This window comes from Neltuma alba, unplaced genomic scaffold (assembly GCF_004799145.2).
Source record: "Neltuma alba isolate B1F8T4 unplaced genomic scaffold, ASM479914v2 tig00013118_pilon, whole genome shotgun sequence".
Taxonomy (NCBI): Eukaryota; Viridiplantae; Streptophyta; class Magnoliopsida; order Fabales; family Fabaceae; genus Neltuma; species Neltuma alba.
In genome coordinates, this window is record NW_021637440.1 from 186,267 (window position 1) to 202,756 (window position 16,490).

At 36.2% G+C, this 16,490-nt stretch overlaps 4 protein-coding genes across 4 annotated transcripts; 1 reads left to right on the forward strand and 3 right to left on the reverse strand.

Moving 5' to 3' along the window:
* Positions 1-1,026: 1,026 nt before the first annotated feature.
* Positions 1,027-2,516, forward strand: LOC114734591 (40S ribosomal protein S29). Its single transcript, XM_028922213.1, has 3 exons — positions 1,027-1,150; positions 2,049-2,148; positions 2,315-2,516. Exons 1-3 carry the CDS (start codon positions 1,089-1,091, stop codon positions 2,321-2,323), a joined length of 171 nt encoding a protein of 56 aa, XP_028778046.1. The 5' UTR covers positions 1,027-1,088; the 3' UTR covers positions 2,324-2,516.
* Positions 2,517-2,904: 388 nt separating this feature from the next.
* On the reverse strand, positions 2,905-8,658 carry LOC114734580 (probable inactive ATP-dependent zinc metalloprotease FTSHI 3, chloroplastic). The gene is made up of 4 exons (XM_028922199.1): positions 7,341-8,658; positions 4,215-4,538; positions 3,509-3,809; positions 2,905-3,245 (listed from the first exon to the last, which is right to left on the reverse strand). Exons 1-4 carry the CDS (start codon positions 8,445-8,447, stop codon positions 3,043-3,045), a joined length of 1,935 nt encoding a protein of 644 aa, XP_028778032.1. The 5' UTR covers positions 8,448-8,658; the 3' UTR covers positions 2,905-3,042.
* A 2,235-nt stretch (positions 8,659-10,893) lies between these two features.
* LOC114734582 (zinc finger BED domain-containing protein RICESLEEPER 2-like) lies at positions 10,894-11,575 on the reverse strand. Its single transcript, XM_028922201.1, has 2 exons — positions 11,114-11,575; positions 10,894-11,016 (listed from the first exon to the last, which is right to left on the reverse strand). The coding sequence occupies exons 1-2, from the start codon at positions 11,573-11,575 to the stop codon at positions 10,978-10,980; spliced, it is 501 nt and encodes a 166-aa protein (XP_028778034.1). The 3' UTR covers positions 10,894-10,977.
* Positions 11,576-13,198: 1,623 nt separating this feature from the next.
* LOC114734583 (zinc finger BED domain-containing protein RICESLEEPER 2-like) lies at positions 13,199-15,990 on the reverse strand. Its single transcript, XM_028922202.1, has 4 exons — positions 15,925-15,990; positions 15,577-15,848; positions 15,211-15,367; positions 13,199-14,710 (listed from the first exon to the last, which is right to left on the reverse strand). The coding sequence occupies exons 1-4, from the start codon at positions 15,988-15,990 to the stop codon at positions 13,199-13,201; spliced, it is 2,007 nt and encodes a 668-aa protein (XP_028778035.1).
* Between the last annotated feature and the right edge of the window lie 500 nt (positions 15,991-16,490).

Here is a 16,490-nt window from a genome sequence, read left to right on the forward strand (position 1 = left end):
TTATCAGAATTACTTTTTCAGAAAATCTATTCTTTCAAAATCTATTCTCTCCAGAAGCTATTCTCCAAACTATAGTTTGACTTCATCCAAACACCCCCTAAAATTGGTCTCATAATCCAGGAAAAAATCCCAATGAAAATACATCTAATAGTAACAGTGCTTTATATGTTACATAAAAGAATTGTAATAAACCAACGCTTCCCCATCATTGAAAGGATCCCAGGTCGTTCTAAATCTAGTCTAGGCAATGAGAGGCCAAATTAATCATAATAATACCAAGGACTATGTCGTAATCGAGTTAAAATTTAAAAGACCAAAAAATAATTTTTCTTAAAATTTAATTTAAAAGGGCGGGCAAATTTAGGTTGGATATTTATTTGGTGTGTTGGACTTGTAAATCCAATTCATATTAATGGATTATGTAATGAAATGAATTTTAAAAGTTCATTGGGAAATTACTGTTCATGAGATGCGAATGAAACGTTTCAAGCAAGACAAACCTGGAAAAAACTTTAATTATATGTATTATTAATTAATGAAATGATATTTTGTTAAATATAAGCAATGTAATTTATTCAAAACTTTAATTAAAATGATAATAATGATATACTTTATCAAAAGAAACGGATGAATCAATTTTTTTATTGAATCAAATTCTGATTGAGGTTGGATTTTTTTTTCTGGCCAACGGATTGAAGTTGGATTTAGATAATCGAAACTTGTAAAAATCAGATACACAAAATAAAAAATTAGGAGAATTACAATGAGATCTCAAGAAAAAAATAATTACTAAAAAATCCCAATAATAATCTAAACAACATAAATTTCAAAATAAAAATAATAACTTTTAAAACTTTTTTTTCGAGATCTGGTATTCTGGTTGTGATTTTTCCAAAGAAATTTCAATCAGGGTCGGTTTGGGTCATACCTCTCATCATGATACGACGTCGTTGAACTGAAAGAGTCTAATTAGGGTTTTCACTTGGCATATATAACAGCGTGATATCAACCCCCTACCTCCTCTGCGTCCATTCATCAGCAGCCGCGAGCTTTGGTAGCCGAAGCAGAGTTTCTTGGCGCAGCTGAAGATGGGTCACTCCAACGTGTGGAATTCTCACCCTAAGAACTACGGTCCTGGTTCTCGCACCTGGTAGGTTTACCGGTTCGCGTTTAATTTCTCAGCGAATATAGATTTCTATGGAAAACTGTTCTGTTTCATGGGGCATGATGGATTTGAATCGTTTAGTTGGTTGACCCTTTCAAATCTCATTATCAGATGGTTGTTAAAGTGTTCATCTTTAGCGCCAAGTTATCTCTGAGCCCCAATATGATGGCTGAATCGTTTGTTCGTGTTTGTAATCAAGAGTATCTTAAGTGATTTGATTTATTTTGGTTTAACGATGTTAAGCCCTTTGTCTTCTGATGCGGTTTAGCCATAATGTTCATAATCAATCGAATAATCAAATTGCACAATAACCTTGGTGATTATGTATATTTTCAATGACTGAACTAGTGAACTGACATTTTGGATGTCCAAATTATCAGATTCATCTACATTTAGACCATGAAAATAACAAACTACTGCAGTTTCTTTTTGATTCAAGGACTCTAAGAATGTTAATGTGGAGCGGATTTGTTAATTTCTAGTGTCAGCATGTGCATTCGCCTCATTTAGAGAGTAAAGTTAATTGACCGGGGCCAATAATTCAGGGATTAAATGACTAGTTTATTCTATTTATCGAATAGTAAGTTATTGGTTAGGTTATTTGTTTACTAACCTGGGGTTCTATTATTTGCGATTTTTATCGCCTTCTACATTGTAAAACATGGCAGATGTTGCATTGGGGCCGGTCATAATGTTTAGAACCGAGCTTGTGCATCAAGCACTTCTAAAAGCTGGCTTATCTTTGGTCATAGAGCTAGAATTTTTTTGGTCTCAATTACTACCGTGGATTTCTTTAATTGGGTGCTTTTTTTTTTTTTTAATATCTTGATTCAATGTTGAATAGTTACGTTGATTATGACTAATTTTCCTTGTGTTTTTCCAGCCGGGTGTGTGGTAACCCTCATGGTTTGATTAGGAAGTATGGGCTTATGTGTTGCCGCCAGTGCTTCCGAAGCAATGCCAAGGAAATTGGCTTCATTAAGGTAGAAAAGAATAGTCTTTGTATTACTTGCTCTGTATTGTTTTACCATCACTTTTTTCTCTTTACAAAGAATCAGATGCACCGTACAGGATTTGTCATGAGTACTGATATATATCTTGTACTTTATGTTGACAATATTAACGGATTTTTAACACTTTCATTGGCAGTATCGCTGAAGGATATGGGGACACGCCTCTCTAACTTTGGAGGAACTTGAAGGCGTTTTAAGTTTTTGCTTTTTTACATTAGTAACGTAGCTTGCATTGAGAACTTTTGCTTTACGGTGTATCCTGAACTATATTTAATGTTGGCTGAGTCTTTGGTATTCTATAAATGAAAAGATTTTAATTGGCTGAAATCGGATTTGAATATACACGATCCTATGTCTTGTAGATAGATTTATCGCCCTCTGTAGTTGTTCTACGCTGATGGATACGCTAATTCAACTCAAAATCAAGATCTTGTGTAAATTTTGACTGCCATATCAATTTTTGGCCGAAAGTACATGGAAATATCTCCTCAATTGTTTTTCCCTCCATCTCTTGGAGAAAAAATTAATGACCAAAGACCTCTAGTTATTTTTTTCAGTGTTATTATTAAATCACAATCTAATGGTAAATACGAGGAGATTTAAACACGAAAAGGCTTCTGTCCAAAAAAAAAAAAACACGAAAAGGCGCTCAACTCTAATAAAATATGTTAGACCCCTTATCATCTGAAGTAAAAGACCGAACCCTTTGCCATGACAAACCCATCGTACAAAACAAATTTGATAGCTTTGCCAAACAATATAGTGGCTGCTTAATCGCTAATGTTATCAAGATATCTAAGAAGTGATCAAAATTTGTTATTACTTACAAGCAAGAAGTAAATGGTTGTAAACATGCAAACGCATTCATGAGCTCAATGCTTGGTAGCCTAATGGTCCTTGGGGATCATTCGGTGTTCTCTCACTTCTACCCATCAAGGTTGGCATCCATGGGAATATCTTCCCAAGCTCCTTGCTTATTGTATTGGGACTCAACTTCTTTTCATTGATTCCAAACTTTGCTCTTTCAATAGCTTCCATTATATCTTCTCTAGTCACAGTTTCACCGCCTGCAACAGAGTCCAAATGCATATGTTTGACATTACTGATTTCAACAGTCTTGAAAATATAAAAAAAATCAAACATCATTCAATGCACGCTACAAGAAACAATGAAAACATTCAAGTCCTTTTGCCTTACATTCTCTTCAATCAAAGATTACTCTAAATTATAATCTATTTTAACATAAGGCGTCATGAGATGAATAACGTTGTTGTATGTGATAACAACTAAGGGATTTGAATATAAATGGTAACTCATAACTCAGTTTTACCTCTACGAGCAGCAAGCAAAGCAGCTTCATTGACAATGTTTGCAAGATCAGCACCTACGAAACCAGGGGTGAGAGAAGCAACTAAATGGCATATGATGCTGGTTTCCTCCTCCAAAGGAACTCCTCTTAGATGTACAGCCAATATCATTCTCCTTCCTTCTTCATCGGGTTCTCCTACATATACTTTCCTTGAGAAACGACCAGGACGACATAGGGCTGGATCCAATGCTTCTGGTCTATTTGTTGCCGCAATAACAACAACTCTCATCTCTGACTCAAATCCATCCATTTCTGTCAGCAACTACAGAGACAGAAAATATAGAGAAGCTTAGGTTAGAACCAATAGTAGTCATTAAGTGCGCAAGAGATTTAACCCCCTTTAATTTCAATTTTTCAAGATTATGTAGTGCATGAAGAAATTATACAATGGAAAAAAATAATACACAAATGACAATTGTTGTTATCTACCTGACATTACAGTAAGGGAAAGAAAAAAGGAAAAACGTATAGATAAATTCTAGCGCTTCCAGATGTTAGATTCCTCCCACAACTATTTCCCAATGAGTGAACCAACAAACTAGTCTCAAGATTATTGGGACCCATCTAGCTTTAATCCCCAAAAATTAGTATATGTATAAGTTAGTCCTTGAAAATTATGAACAAGTTACATATCAATTCTTTTGTTAAGATATGCCCAAAAGCTTGCCTGATTTAATGTTTGGTCACGTTCATCATTGAAACTTCTCCCACGCCTGCCTCCAACTGCATCTAATTCATCAATGAATATAATTGACGGCGCAAATTTCCTGGCTGCTTTGAAAAGGTCCCTAATTCTTGCCGCTCCTCTTCCAACAAACATTTCAACAAATTCACTGGCAGATACAGTGAAAAAGGGTACACCAGCTTCTCCTGCAACTGCGCGTGCAAGTAATGTTTTCCCAGTCCCAGGAGGGCCTACCAGTAGTACGCCTCTTGGTAACTTAGCTCCTAGCTTTTGGTACTGAATATCTCCTTGCAGACATGAAACTACCTACAAAAAAGGGACTAAGTCAGGAAAACAATCAAAGATGCTTGGCTATTTACAAGAAAATTTCTTCAAGGTAAAGTGAATGATCAAAAACACCAAATTAGAATATGTTTTTTTAAATCTTCCTAAGCTCAATTAATTTTCATCCTTTTACTTTTATAGTCATTACAATCTGGTCCCCTTGGTTTCATAAGTGAATTGTATTTCTTCTTGGACAGTTGTTTAATTTTCAGTGACATATTGATAAGATAAGGCAGGAGTCCACAAGGATGCTGCATTTTCTTTCCAACAGATATGTCAGAAAACATTTAAACCAAACGTATCAACAGCAACCGTATAGGTGTTTTAGGACAAACAAAAGGGATGAAGGTCAACCTATTCTTTAAACTCGGAAAACTAAATTATAATGATCAAAAGTAAAAGGACTAAAAATGTATGCTCATCCAGACAACTTGACCAGCTAAATTTTCCTTTTCTTACTTTTGTCTTTAACTTACATGATTTATATCTTGTCCTTAAGTAAATTTATCATGGAATGTGAGGTGCTATCTACATGGCCTTTATGGAAGAATGCTTCCAAAATTGTCATTTCATGTATTAGGTCATATAAAGAAATTCAAGAACTTCCCATTTCAAAACTCAGGGGCAACATAACATCTTAAGAGAACGTCCAATCTCTTTTTAATCAATTGCCCTCACTCAGGGCAAGCACAGACACAATCGGAGTCAACCCTGGCCTACAAATTGACACAAACACAGGAGGCAAAAAAAAAAAAAACATGGGACTTGAATTGCAATATGTCGTGTCTGCATTACTAATGGGTTTTTGCTTAAATGTGTCAAAACAAAATTGCCATTTAGGTTCCATGAACAGTTGAACCTACATATACATGGGACTTAGACCGTCTACAATAAATACAATAGTAATCCTTTTCACAAATGACATATAATTAATTATAAATCATCTACAGAAATTATATCAACACTAGAATCTCTGAAAATGATCCCTACTAAGAATCAATTATGCAATTTTCGATGCAGATATAGCTTTACAAACATTACAAACAGCAAAGCTATTATGAAAAAACAAAACCTGTCAAAGGCTCATTACTCAAAGCAGAATTTTGAGGAAAGGGTTCCCAATATGAAATTAAAGAATTATTTACAAGTAAAAGATCCAGATGGGTCTCTGGTCCATGTAAAGGCATAAAAAAACATCAATATAAAATATACAATCCTAGTATTTTTTTTCTTATTCTTTCAATCTTTGTCAACGCATTTTGCTGGGGTTTGTGCAACTTTTCCCCTTCAATATTTTTCAACATATCTCAACAAGATTTAAATGCTAGAAAACAATACAATCTTTCTAAACACTTTTAAAATATTATACATCCTGTTCATCGTCAAATCAGACTGATGATTTGAAATAAGAATGCAGGACCGAATCAGAAATCCCAGTCATCCAGGTTCCAAAAGTAAGGGATATTCCTAGAAATGAGGACATTCAAAAGAGGAAAAAGGGAAACAATGGGAGCAAGGTAGAAATTTGATAAGGGAGGAAAAAAATGAATTTTCCACCCCTCATTTGGTTCACCAAAAGAACAACATACCTGAGACATGAACTTCCAGATACTCAAGTGAGTACAATAGACCCCAATATTTTTATCCTATCCCCACAAATTTTAGCGAAGACTGTATTGTTCTAGATCACCCAATGCTAAAGAGAATAAGATTCCAGTGTAGAACTCTCTAAGCCTACACTACTCTCCTTCATAGGCTTAAGGAACCACCCAACTAAATAAAGTCCCCTACTATTATCCATTCCTAGTAACCAGGGAAAAAAAAAAATCCTTGTGGTTTTGTCAATCCTCTTAACCTATAACCTAAAGTAATTTTATAAGACGGTCTTTCCGGGAATTTAAACAGCAAGTCACCTTTAACTTGTATTGCCTTATTGGGCTAAACTTTCCATACAATGCTTATGCCACAACAGCAAATGGTTAAGGCTAACACCAGAAAAATTGAAATACTAAAGGAGGAAGGAGGCCATTCCCCAAGTCCTTACAGTGAATGATCGGAATAGGCTAACTCAATTGTACCTGAAGTACAAATGATTTAACACATGATGAAAGTTTTCTTCATCTACATGAAATTGCTTAAGATGCCAAAACATGAATACACAAGGGTCTATAACAAAAGTTAAATATGTTAATAAAATAATCGATGGTCAAAAGAATATTCAGGCATTCATATTTCTAAAGTAATCTCAATTGTGGTTGTGAAGAAGCAAAAATGTCATCCATAATTACTATGTAAATAATTTCTTGACTATCAAGTTTGTGTCACTGCCTTAGCTACCATCCCGTTTACTTATTATTTTCTTTCAATCAAAGCACAAATTACTATATATTTTAGAGGAAACTAGTTGATGTTTGCTTCTACTATATTTCTTCTCCCAACCATCAACATTAACAAAGCTCAAATTAGTTAGTTTAACCTTGTTTATATTCTGTTATAAGTTGTTATCATATTTCTTCTTACATGCTATATACTAGCAATTTATGTTGGATCACATTTTAGGAATCACAACATAAGAGATTCCAAAGAAACAACTATAGTCCGTTTTCTAACAAAGTATTCACCTTAAATCTAATTATCTTGAACACAAGTCACTCTGACGGCCCAATTGCGGACTTCTGTTTAATGGTGGAAGTCTGGAAGAGACTTAATGATCAAACAAACAAAAAAGCAAAATCTAAGTCCATATTACATAAATACTCAGTCGTCACAAAAAAAGGTCATTACCTCCATGAGCTCTGCTTTCGCTGCATCAACACCTTCCACATCATCGAATCCAACATTTTGAGTATGCGGTTTTTGCTTCTTTGCCGGGCTATTAGCAGCAGAAAGTTGACGATATAGAAGCCACATCAATGGAATAAGAGGTATCCACAGCGTTAAAACTGTTAACAAAATGCTCCTCATTGACATTAACATTGACTGAGGGGATGAGCTATATGTAACACCCTTTTCTCTCATTAAACTAACAAGAAATTTTTCGTCATGATCAATTTTTCTTGTGGAATACTGCCACTCAGGAACAGAAGTTCGAGTCCTAGAGAACTTGCCTAGTACATTCACTAGCCTAGTTGGGCCAGTTTTTGAAGTGTCGTCACTTGCAAGCTTATTCATATCCTGATCGACTGAAACATTCATCCCTTGCGAATCATTATCAGTAATTTGCTTGTCCTTATCATTCTGAGAGTTCACATTATAATATATCCGTCGAGATCCCTCTTCAAGTAAAACTCTGGTAACAGATCCACTTTGAAGGTTTGTAATTAAATCTGAATATGGAACTATTGTTGGAGAGGGAAATGCCGTCAATTTCAGAAACATGTAACAAAGGCCCAATACAATGGAAACTGAGGTAGAAAAGGCCACTGCTCTAATGTTCTTCCGGATAAAGATTCCCACCTCATTCAAAAAGGATTTAATCGGAGACCGTTTCATCCTTGCCGCTAGTAACCGTAACCTTGGCCGTAATCTCAGCGAAAATCTCTTTCTGCCGTTGTTTCCTTCCGCTTTACCATATTGTGTCCTTCTATCTCCTCTACTTCCATTCATCAGAGGTTCAATTCCATGTTTATGGAGTTGAGAACGAGAATTAGAACGATATGGAAACCTCAACAAATTAGTTCCACATTTTCGATCAGAATGTCCAATTTTCTGATTGCAGAACAACCCGTGTTGAGATTTGAAGCATTGATTATACCTCACAGAAGGAAAATGAAACAAGCGAGTGCAAAAAACGCCATGAGACCCAAAGTATCTTGTTTGTGCCATACTAACTCCAAAATTATCGTGGGTAATAGACAAACCAGCACTACAAGTAACAGAAAAACAAGCCATACCTCAAAGAATACATATATCCAGAAAACCTGCTAGCTAGTTCCCACTAAACTGCATTTTTATCTTATCCAAATTTCAAGAATGAGAATAACGGAAGATGAAGTAGCTAAAGATTTTGTCCCCCGTGAAGCCAAGAAGAGTGCTACTATTACCTGAAAGAAAGGAAAATTGCGGGATTATGGTGAAACAATGCCAAACGTAGAAGAAGAGAATCAAGGTGGACTTTTTTTCTCCTGATTCAAAATTTGGGAGGTATATCTTCTTGTTTGGTGTTGAGCCATGGGAATATCAAAGCAACGTCAATTACTCATGTTTTGGGCCAGGTTTGCTGGCCCATTGAATAAATACCTTTTAAAGAGAAGCAGCCCATATCAATTGATGATTATTTGGGTTTTCAATTTTGTATTTATAATTCAAAAATTGGTCAATGCCTTTCTATTATTGTGGAATTTTTTTTTTGGACTCACTATTATTGTGGAATTTGATTCTTGTAGTTTTGGAAATTGGCATTATAGCCATTTAACATTGTTATACAAATAATTGAATTTGTATATTTTTAGAATAACTAATTTTTATGTCCTTTGAAGCCAATGAATATTTTTATACAAATAATTGAATTGACATGCATACAATTTAACATTTAGATGTTGATACAAGTTAATAAATTTGGGTGAATAAAATAACAAAGAAATAATTTTGATTTGATATTTATTAATGACGGTGATTTACTGCATGTATAAATATATATGTTATATTATAAATTTTAATTTTATAAATCATTTTAAAAGACTATTTTGAAATTTACATATTTCGATCATCTTTATATATTTATCTTCTGTAGCAATAATAATGTATAGTTATTACTCCACACTTGCATCTCCTACAGGGGAGGAAGGAGGGTTTTCTCTCTAAGAAGTTTCTTGCTCGAAGGTTCTTCTGAGCTCATGAGGTACCTTATTTTCTATACTTTCCTGGTTTGATCTTTTTCAGTTTGTTTCAGCTTCAGTTTAGTTTGCTTTTGCTTCTTGTCTTCGGCTTGGTTTGCTGCTACTTTCTATTGGGGTTGGTGTTTGTTATCTTAGGTGTGTGGTTCTTTGTAGTTTACAAGATGAAACCTCCAGCCTGTGATAATTCTCATCTAGCTTTCTGCCTAAAACGTTTTCTCTTTGTCAAAGTTCTTGGTGTGAGGAAGCTGCATGCAGCAAAACTTCAAGCTTTAAGCCGATATTATTGGAATTCAAAGGGTATCATAAGGGTGCCGCAAGATGTTGAGAATCTATTTGTTCTATATTTTACTCGTCCTCATCAACAGCTTGATGTTATTTTAAGGGGGTGCTTCGCTACGATGAATAGTATTTTTTAAAAACACTTTTTTGTAAATTAAGAAAAACTCTTTCACATATTTACTTTATACTCTTCTAGTCCTATTTATAAGGTATTTTCAACATATTTCACATAAACTAAGAAAAATCTTAAGCTATATTAACTTCTAATTAAAATACAGCTACTTTTCAATTTTATCCCTATTTAATATATATACTTTTCAAAAAATAACTACGTACATTATAATAAATGAAGGATAATATAGTACATTCATGATAAAAATTTAATGAAGTGACTTATAAATAGGATAAAAAAATTCTCTTTCTATCTTATAAATAGGATCAGAGGAGTATACTGTAAAAATAATTTTAAAATTATGATTTTGATTCCATTCAAATAGCGTTAAGTCAAGGAACGTGGATTCTTCAAGGTTTCTCCGCAGCAATATATGAAAGGACTTCTGATACTTTGTTAGGTTCTGCCCTTTTTCCCAAAGTTCATGTGTGGTCGTGTGGATGAGATTTTATGGTATTCCACTGGATTGTTATACGAAGGAAAGGTAGCAAAGTTTCGTGGTGGAAGGCTAGGCACTTTCTTGAGCTTCGACGCGTCTTCTACCACATGCAAATGGCCTGCGTGTCAGGATTGCATTGGAGAAGAAGATGTCATTAAATGCATGCCTCTCTCCCATAAATTCAGAAGCAAAAGTTTCCCCTTCCTTAATGCTTGGGCATATCAGTGGCATCTGTTTTAAATGCAATAGATTGGGTCACGAGAACAAGAACTGTTCAGAGGCTTGCTTCCACTGACGGGCTTATCACTTCTTTTAATGGGCCAAGATCTAATCACATTAACTTTCATGGATCAGGATTTGTTGCTTTTCATGGTTGGGACTATGTTATGAGTAGGGGTGGAAACAGGCTAGGCCAGGCCAGGCCAGGCCTCACCCTTAATAGGCCAGGCCTGTGATGAGGCCTGTTGGCCTGAGCCTGGCCTGTGGCCTGTAAAAGGCCTTTTAATTGGCCTGAGCCTGGCCTGTGGCCTGTTAAGAGGCCTGCATTTTTTAATAAATTGTAAACATAAATAAATCCATTCAAAATTATAATAACTTCATCCAAATTATCCAAAATACAAACAAAATATGAAATAATCAAATTAACACAATTGTTCTTGTTACAATTATAACGAATCATACAACTACAAAGCATTAAATCTTCAACACAATTTCTTCTTCTTGTTCAAACACCTGAGAAGAAAAAATCAAATATATATTAGATCATAACAAAATTTAATAACTAATAAATATAAGAAATTGTATTATTTTTATAATTCAAGATTTGTACCTTTGGTTTCTTTTTCAAACCATACTTATTGCGAAGCCAATCCCCACCACAAATAAGTGCTTCAATTGATTGTTCATTCAATTTAGAACGATATTCATCAATAACTCTACCACCAGCACTGAATGTGGACTCTGATGCCACTGTTGAAATTGGAATAGCTAAGACATCAGCTGCCATCTTAGACAAAATCTTATACTTTAGACTATTATTTTTCGACCACTCCAAGGCGCTGAATGAGTTAGAACTACCATCGGGAATGTAAACACCCTCCTCAAGGTAAGCTTCCAATTCTGATTTCATTGGGGGAATTGCTTGCTTTTCACGAACAATGCTCATGATTTGGTCGAATCCAGTAACTATGGAAGAACCAGAAACATTGACAGGAGAGTTGTTGCTAGCATTAACAAGTTCATTACCCATAGTTGTCTCTCCCTTATACATGCCAATATACTCATCATACATTGTTTTCATACTACTCACCACTTTATCCACATTCTCTGAAGCCACATAATCAGGTTTATAAATTAGAGGGAAACAATAATTAACAACATATAATTTGTGAAGGGAATTGAAAGACGACGCGTAGCGGAAAACGACATAAAATTTTAAAACTTTCAATCCCTTTCCCGGATCTACCGATCGCGTTTAAGTCAGGTAGTAAGAAGCATTACCTTCAGGCGTTCGATTTCCTGGTGACTCGATGATTCGGTCGTTCAGGATGCTTCTGCTCGCCTCCTTTGTCGTTCGAAGTCGACAACTCCGGTCGGCTTCCTCTACCGGTATCCACACGAGTAGCCCTCAACCTCGAATGGCGTGCTAGCGCCTATGTCCGTTTAGGGTTTTAGAAATCCGTCCACTCTTATCTCTCTTAGGCCGTCTCTTATCTGTTGTTACTCTAACTAAAACCCTAGCTCCTCATATCAAATATATAGGATGCTATAGGTTTAATGAATAATATTTAATTTCGAAATTAACTCTAAATTAATTCCGAAATTAATACAATATCAAATATTGCCTAATCAGATAAGAGAACAATTAAATAAATATGGTTTGAATTAAATCCGTCTCACAGATTTAATTCACTTATTTATTTAATAAAGAGATGACGGAATTAATTTATATATTTAATTTATCCTTATAAATTAAATCTAACAATTAATATCTCTTATATATATACGAATTTATATATATATATATACACGTCCACCCTATATTATTCATTGAATCTGGACATATCTTAGATTCAATGAATTTGGACATCATAACTCGTGTTGGGCTATTTTGTGTGCGACCCTGTAGGCCCATATGAAGTTGGCAGTGGGCCATTAACTATAATGACTCACAAGTCGTAAGCGGTCTCTAGCAAGACATCACGACTACCCAAAACATATGAGGATCATTGAACGATGCAACCTTTCATACAACCATATCACGTCCCTTTTGTCACACGACATTTTGGTCATGGATGAGGCATGGAGAATGTCATCCTCCTATTCATGACCGTTACTTTCTCGATCCTTGAGTAGTCTGAGTATAGAAACGGAACTACCTTTCCATTATAGTATGGCCATACATTTCTCAGACTCACTCATCGAGGGGCCCAGTAATGTCTCTCTACGAATGTGAGGGACAAATTCCATCTTGACCATTCACATTCCTCCGCATGAAAAACCACTAAGCCTGAACATAGTCTTTATGGTCACTCGGTCAAAAGTGACTTTTAACTAGGTCAAAGCTAAGCGTTTCTCATGTAGGAATCCATGATGATCTCAGGTCAAAGGGCACAGTGACATGGTTTGTATATGAGAGAAGCTTATGACTTAACCCATGCAGCTCTCTCATAGCGGGTCGGTCCAACACCTTGTACTCTTACATGTGCCTATGACTTTAATTTATATCTCTATATATCTTTAAAGTCATACTGGTCTTATTTCATCTTTGCTCCCACATAGATGACCGACCAGGGACATTTAGGATAAACCATGAGTTATCCAAGGATAGTCATCACAGTAAACATGCAAATAATATGATAACGTAATTAATAAATTCATAAATTAACAATGTTCAAAACATAATGATTGGCCCCTAGGGCACAATTTCCAACAATTTGCACCTCGGATCTAGAACACTTGCAATAGCCATTAACATATTACATTCCCCCCAATATTTGTCAAACTTCTCTTTCATTGAGGATGCCATGTCTGTAATGAAGAAATCATCATCTTCTATGGCATTATCAATTACTTGTTTCACTCTCCAAACTTCAGGAAGGTACAAATTTGCAGTAGGATACTCACTACCTGAGATGACATGGGTTGCTAGATTGAACACTTCTAAAAGTTTACAAATCTTCTCAACCTTATTCCAATCCTCTTCTGATGGTGCATAGTTGTAATGTGGCTCTCTTTCTTTATAAGCAGGAAAGACAACCTTGAACTTCAAAGCAGTAGACAACATCTTATATGTAGAATTCCATCTTGTTGGACAATCAATGATGAGCTTCTTTTCCTTCAACCGTTTCTGCTCAACAACATCACAAAATGCTTTCAGCCTTGAATCATTATAGTTAATATATTTCACACTCTCACGGACATTATGTATGATGTCCCTAATTCTACCAAGGCCATCTTGCACCAACAAATTTAGTATGTGTGCACAACATCTAACATGAAACAAACTACCACCAAGAGGCAATGAACTACTAAGTGATAGGGTATCTTTAAGAGCCCTCAAACAAGAATCATTATAAGAAGCATTGTCAACTGAAATAGAAAATACTTTGTTTTCAATCCCCCAAGCCTTCAAACACTTGAAAATAGCATCTGCCACGTCAATTCCCCGTCTAGGAGCAGGAACTTTTACAAAACTCAAAACCCTCTTTTGCAGATTCCACCCCGCATCTATGAAATGACCAGTGATAACCATGTATTCAGCTACTTGGTGAGCTGATTTCCACATATCAGTGGTCAAACTAATCTTGCTCACACCTTGTAATAGAGCTTTTAATTGTTTCTTTTCTGCCTCATATATGGCCAAACAATCACTTCTTGCCGTCTTGCGAGAAATTTTTTGAAATTCAGAATTTGCATACTGAAAGCCCCACATCCAGACCTCATCCTCAACAATGTTAAAAGGATGCTCGTGTACCATAATTGCAGTAGCCATTATTTCCCTCATCTTTTCATTAGAATATCTCGCACCAGGTGCTATAAATGGATTAACACTCTGATTAGAAGGTTGGAATGGAATGGTGGGTTGCTTTTGTTGTGAAGAAGTGTGCAACTTCCTTTGCAAGCAAGATCCAACATGCCTCCAAAGATGGGAAGTGCTAGCTCCCTTGCCTGAGTATGCAAATAGTTGTTTGCAATACTTGCATCTACCTTTGAGCCCATTATCAGTTTCAACTTGATCCATTTCCTCCCAAATACCTGAAGTCTTTCGTCTCTTTTTCTGAATGATACAATCACCACCATTATTCTCATCATTAGTTTGTTGACTAGAATCTGTTGGTGCTTGTTGATTGACCTCAATTGCATTTGTATTAGGAGGAACTGAATTGGATGACATTGTTTCACTTCCAAGTGGAGTTGACATTAACTAGAACTCAATAACAATAAAAAATCAGAAAAATAAAGAGTATGTAAATTAATATACTGAATAAGAGGAACGAGCAAGAGCAACGAGCAAGAGCAAACACGTCCTCAGCAAGAGCAATGCAAATAAAGCTGATGAATTGACCATTATATTCAGCAAATCTGATATGAAACAGATTGATGAGCTACCTGAATTGACTATTATTACTAGAAAACTAATAATGACTCCAACCGATATATCAATCACAAATACCAGAAAACTAATAATGACTCCAGCCTATATATCAATCACAAACCTTGGATTAATTTATCAGATAAGAACACGAAGAAGAAGCAAACACGTCCTCAGGCTTACTTGCAGTCTACAGATCGATGCAAATATTTTTATTCTAGTGGTTCCCCTTTCTCCCAGAATAAGGACATTCATATCACGAATTATAATTTTAGAAGCAAACACAATCAATGCATTAAATTTGTGAACCAAAGAGAAAACTTACAACTTACTTGTTCTGCCAATGTTAACTCGGACTGCAACTTCTGAATGTAAGTGAGAGGCTGAGAGCTTTGGGAGACAAATTTGCAAACAAACAAGGCTAAATCACCGGGGTCTTTGCACGGCGTCGGCAGATCAGAAGTTTGAACCATAAAAGAATCAATCAGGCTACAACACTCGGTATTCTCAATCCAGAAATAAAAGAATCAATAGGCAGCGCTTGACTAGATAATACATATATATATATGTGATGGAATCGAAAATGCAGAGGCAGCAGATTTATATCTATGATGGAATCGAAAACGCAGCGATCAACCGAAGAACAAAATGGAAGAAGAAGGGAGGAAGGGAAGCGTGTGCGATTAGCTAGTGGGTACCTGAATGTGCCGCTATCAGCCCGTGCACCGCCGTCGACTAGCTTCTGAGTTCTGCCGTCTGCTATTTTCTGTTGCCGAGCGCCGACCAGAGAGTAGAGAAGCCTGGAACTTCCACTGTACGCTGTTTGGGCTGGAAGGATTAAGCGTAGTCTGTTTTCGGCGAAAATGAAATGGGACCGTCCAAACTCCAAAGTCGAAGAACTGAAGATTGAAGAAGAGACGGGCGAGTGGCGACGGTAGCGTGAGCGGGGAGACCGGGAGAGTAGGAGTGACTGAGTGACTTAGGGTAAATTTCTCACCCCCTATGAAATTACAATTTTAACCCTAAGAAAAAAAACAGGCCCAGACCGGCCTAACAGGCCTAAAAGGCTGATTATCAGGCTTGAGCCTGGCCTGATAAGATAAACAGGCCATTTCACAGGCCTGAGCCTGTTCTGATAGTTAAATAGGCCAGGCCAGGCCAGGCTATTTACAGGCCAGGCCACAGGCCCCTGACAGGCCGCCTGGCCTATTCCCACCCCTAGTTATGAGGAAAGCATCGGATCACTCTAGGATAACAAGTCTCATTGAATCACAGGAGTGCTTGAGTGGTGCTGGAGTTTCTAATAATCATAATCAGACTCCCCATGCTGCCACGCGGAAGCATAAATGAGAGGCTAATGATCGCGCTTTGTTTTAAGAGACCAGGAGTGTTTAAGTAGAAACCAAACTATAGTTTTAAAAGTGATTTTACGGTACACAAAATAATATGCAGAGGAATTTGCCTCATTTTACGGAGAAGTGCTTTTTCAAAGCACTTTTAATGGTTGCCAATCACTCCCAAAACTTGAACCTCAAGATACGCTTATGGATTTTGGTGACAGTAATTCTCTTCAAAGTGGTGTGAAAGAGTTTAGCTTGCGAGAGAAAAGGAT